General features: G+C 54.6%; 2 protein-coding genes across 2 annotated transcripts; one reads left to right on the forward strand and one right to left on the reverse strand.

Moving 5' to 3' along the window:
• Positions 1–742: 742 nt before the first annotated feature.
• H257_19092 (hypothetical protein) lies at positions 743–2594 on the forward strand (the record flags this gene model as incomplete). The annotated part of the gene is made up of 3 exons (XM_009848242.1): positions 743–1028; positions 1955–2099; positions 2369–2594. 3 exons carry the CDS (start codon positions 743–745, stop codon positions 2592–2594), a joined length of 657 nt encoding a protein of 218 aa, XP_009846544.1.
• A 77-nt stretch (positions 2595–2671) lies between these two features.
• Positions 2672–3741, reverse strand: H257_19093 (hypothetical protein; the record flags this gene model as incomplete). Its single annotated transcript, XM_009848243.1, has 2 exons — positions 2672–2674; positions 2815–3741. The coding sequence occupies 2 exons, from the start codon at positions 3739–3741 to the stop codon at positions 2672–2674; spliced, it is 930 nt and encodes a 309-aa protein (XP_009846545.1).
• Positions 3742–3898: the final 157 nt, after the last annotated feature.

Genomic DNA, 3898 nt, shown 5'->3' on the forward strand with positions numbered 1-3898 from the left:
CCGTCCCCTTAGTGGATTGCTGAAGAAAGGAGCAAAGTGGCACTGGAGCGAGGACGAGCGTCGAGCGTTTTTGACAATCAAGTTCGCGTTGCAGCAAGCCCCTGTTTTGCAATTGCATGACTACAACAAGTATTATGTGGTTACCACCGACGCCTCTGGTTTCTGCTGTGGTGCAGTCATTTCCCAGCTCGACGGCGACGGCAATGATCGGTCCGTTTCTTTCATTTCCAAGCGCATCAGTCCTCACGAACAGAATTGGCCCGCGCACGAAAAAGAAGTGTACATCACTAAGTTGGCTCTCGGCAAGTGGCGCCATTACCTGCATGACACTCGGTTCGATGTATACACCGACAACTCCTGCTGCAAGTGGTTCATGACAACGCCGGTGGCCCGGGCAAGTTGAATTTGGTAGCTGAGGCCTTGTCTCGGCCTCCACAGGCCACCTCCACCGTTCACCAGCACTCAATCCACGCGTGTGGTATCCACTGTGCCTCAGTCGCGGCGCGAATCAATCGACTTCTTGTCCATGCCTCGGCTCTCTCCGCTTACACGACTGTGACATCGCCGTCATTATCGACTCTCCTTTTGGGGGGGAGTTGGGGGAGCAAAAAGGAGTTCCAGTGCCTCAACACCTAACAGTGAACCACTCGAAGCAAGTGTCCTTTAGCACCATCGAGAAATGGACACCAAAGCCAAGGAACGTTTTTTGAAGGCATACACAAAGGACTCAGGGACAACGTCGATGAAAGGTGAAGCCTTCAAGTGGAAAGAAGGACTCTGCTTTCTGCGAAGCCAAGACCAAGTTTGGAAGCTATGTGTCCCCAACGATGACGTGCTACGCGCCGAGATTTTATCTTGCGCGCACGATTCAAGCACTGCCGCGCCCCGGCCTATCCCGAAAGCTACCCCTGTTATTCTAGACGAATCCACCGGTGAAGAGATGTACATTGTCGAGAAACTGCTCCAAAGCACCAGTTCAATCGGGAGTGCTTGGTCAAGTGGCATGGACAGCCCGAAAGCGAAGCCAGGTGGGAACTGATGAAGGACATCAAGCATGTTGTGCAGCTTCAAGCAACTCGTCCAAGACTTGGAGTCAAGGCGTTTCAAAGTGTAGCAAGACGTCAGGGGGAGAATGTAGCGATGTGACAGGTGGGGGTAACGCCTTGCCACCCCCTTGCCCGCACCCAGCTCCTAGGTGCCTGGCTCATGACGCACCATATCTAATGATTGCCTGGGGATGTGTCTCAAGGGCATGTATGGCTTAGAAGCGGTAGCCTAGTGAAGTCCCCCAATGTCTCAAACGCACCCGCATCCATTGTATACAAAAGTACACATTAGTGTAGAAGTAGTGACGTAGACAAAGAAGATTCGATAGGGATGAGGACTAAGGGGATCTTAGTAGATCCTTAGTTAATTCATTGTGCATTTTGCCCTCAAACGCTTCCTCCCGCAGTGCTACAGGTTGTCTCAAGTGCGCCAACACTAGTCACAAGGTTGCTGCAAGCGTGACAGGTCCAATTTCTGGTTAATTTGGCGCCGTCAAGCTCAGCTGGCGACCTACAGCAGTTTGTGTGCGCGACGAATTGGATGCGGTCGAGTATCCCGCGTTACAACGAATTGATCGAGCCTCCCGTCAACTGCTCGATATTGCAGCCAATGTAGCGGGAAGCTCGAAGAAACCAATTTGACGCGCGTTTCGCTATCGACGATCGGGTGGTCTGCCGATCACAGCGCCTGCTTCGAAGATGTCAAGCATGCACTGGTAAATTATCGTAACCCGCGCGATGGCGTGGTGGTGTGTTTGTTCACAGACGCCAGCGATATATTTTGGGGCGCTGCGGCTACTTAAGTGCCGCCAACTGACCTGAATCTGCCTGTGGAGGAGCAACGTCACGAACCGCTTGCGTGTTTTGTAGCAAGACATTCTCGGGGGCTAGTGCCATGTGGTCTATAGTCGAGAAAGAAGCGTATTCTGTCGTGGAGTCCTGCAAGCGATTGAACTATCTACTCGTGCGCCCAGATGGTTTTCGTTTGCTTACGAACCATCGCAATATCGTGTACATGTTCAAACCGTCGAGATCGAACTCGAAAATTGCGAAGTACGATTCCGACAAGCTGCAGCGTTAAGCATAAGTCATGTCGACTTTTCCGTACACTGTCGAGCATGTTCAGGGCCCTGTGAACGTTTGGGGCGATCTCTTGAGTTTCTGGGGGTCGAGTGAATACTCTCCAAAACTGGCTCACATTCGCCTGGTTCATCTTGTGTCGCCGCTGCAACATGATGATTTTGAATGGCCGACCGCTGTGTCCATCGGTAGCGATTAGGAAATAGGTATTCCGCGGTGGGAGACCACATCATCTGGTATAGTTTGGAGCGCCGACTCGCGCTCTACATGGACCCTGACGATCGAATCTGGGTGCCCGACAGCGCCGTGGACCTTCAGCAACGCTTGTGCGTAATTACCCACCAAGGTGCAAGTGGGCATCGACGAATCGCAGCTACGACGAAATCAGTGGCAGCCAACTTCATCTGGAGGACCCTCAAGGACGACGTGGAGAAGTTCGTCCGTGGATGCCTACTGCTTGTGTGTTGATGGCGAGATGATTCCACGACCACTGGGCTCTGCACTGCACGCGGAGAAGCCTAAAGAGTCGATATACTTCAACTGGCTCACTATACCCAAGGCATCAGACGGGTCAAGATACCTTCTCGTTATCAAGGAGGATATGAGTGGATTTGTACAACTATACGCCAATGTTTTGTCTCCCGCTTTTTCTTGGCTTTAGGCCAATGGCCCTCCACTTATGGAGTACATCGGTCGCAGTGACGATGGGTTCGAGGGTGTCCGAGTGCTGCAGAGCTCGGAAGAGCTCCACCACGGAGTCCCGGGTCATTTTGTGCCCGAACGACTTGGTGTAGAGCTGGTCGAAGGACGCTGATCCTCCCCAGGTAGCGCGGAGCCATCGATGCAGCAGTCGCTGGCGAATCAGCAGCTCGAAGGTAGGACGGTCGTCGGCAAAGAGGCGGTGGAGCTGGATCCCAAAGTCCTCTGGGTGCCGTCCCATGAAGGTGCAGATTGAGTCCACTCGACCTGAGTTCACGAGCGTAGCCAGGCTGACGTCGCTGCCAACGACGGCAGCTTCCACGACCGGTGCATGGTTCAGGACGGCAGCCGAGGATTTGGTCTCGAGCGAATGGAGCTCCGCGATGAGGTCGTCGAGTGGCACCTCGACATGCGAGATCTTGCCCTTGAGTGGTTTTGGGCACGTCACATACTCACCAGTAGTGGAGTGGACAGGGGCAGAGGCGAGCGGAGTGGGCTCTGGAATGATTGTCTCGAAGGAGACACCACTGTGGGTTGCCCGGTGCACCGCGTGTCCGAAGGTCCATCGCTCGTGGAGTGCGGCAAACGCATTTGGTGACGCCCAGGGCCGACCATGGGTGTGCACAGCGTGGGGCACCGTGGACACCGCTGGCTGCTTTCGGCGGACGTCAGTCCACTCGTTGGAGTCCTTGGTGGTCGTCTTCTGACGTTTAGCCGGCTTAGCTGAGCTAGCTGGTGGTGAGGTGGTAGAGGGTGCCGGTGGGGTTGACGGAGTAGCCGGTGTGATGTTGGCGGCGGCGGCATCGAGGTCCAGGCGAGCCAGTCGCTTGTCACGGAAGAACCAGCCTTGGCCGTAGACTCGCAGGCATCGGCCACGGAAAATGAATTCCTCGACCATGCGGCCATCCAGGAGCATGGTGGATGGGATTTCGGACCCCAGGAAGTGGATCCGATAGCGTGATCCAGCCAGGCCCGTCGTCGCAGACACACTCGTGTACATACCCCATAGGAATCGAGGTTCAAGGCGTTGCAGGGTTTCAAACAGGAGCCGTTCCTCAAACAGACCTTGCATG

The sequence above is a fragment of the Aphanomyces astaci genome (assembly GCF_000520075.1).
Source record: "Aphanomyces astaci strain APO3 unplaced genomic scaffold supercont1.348, whole genome shotgun sequence".
NCBI lineage: Eukaryota > Oomycota > Saprolegniomycetes > Saprolegniales > Verrucalvaceae > Aphanomyces > Aphanomyces astaci.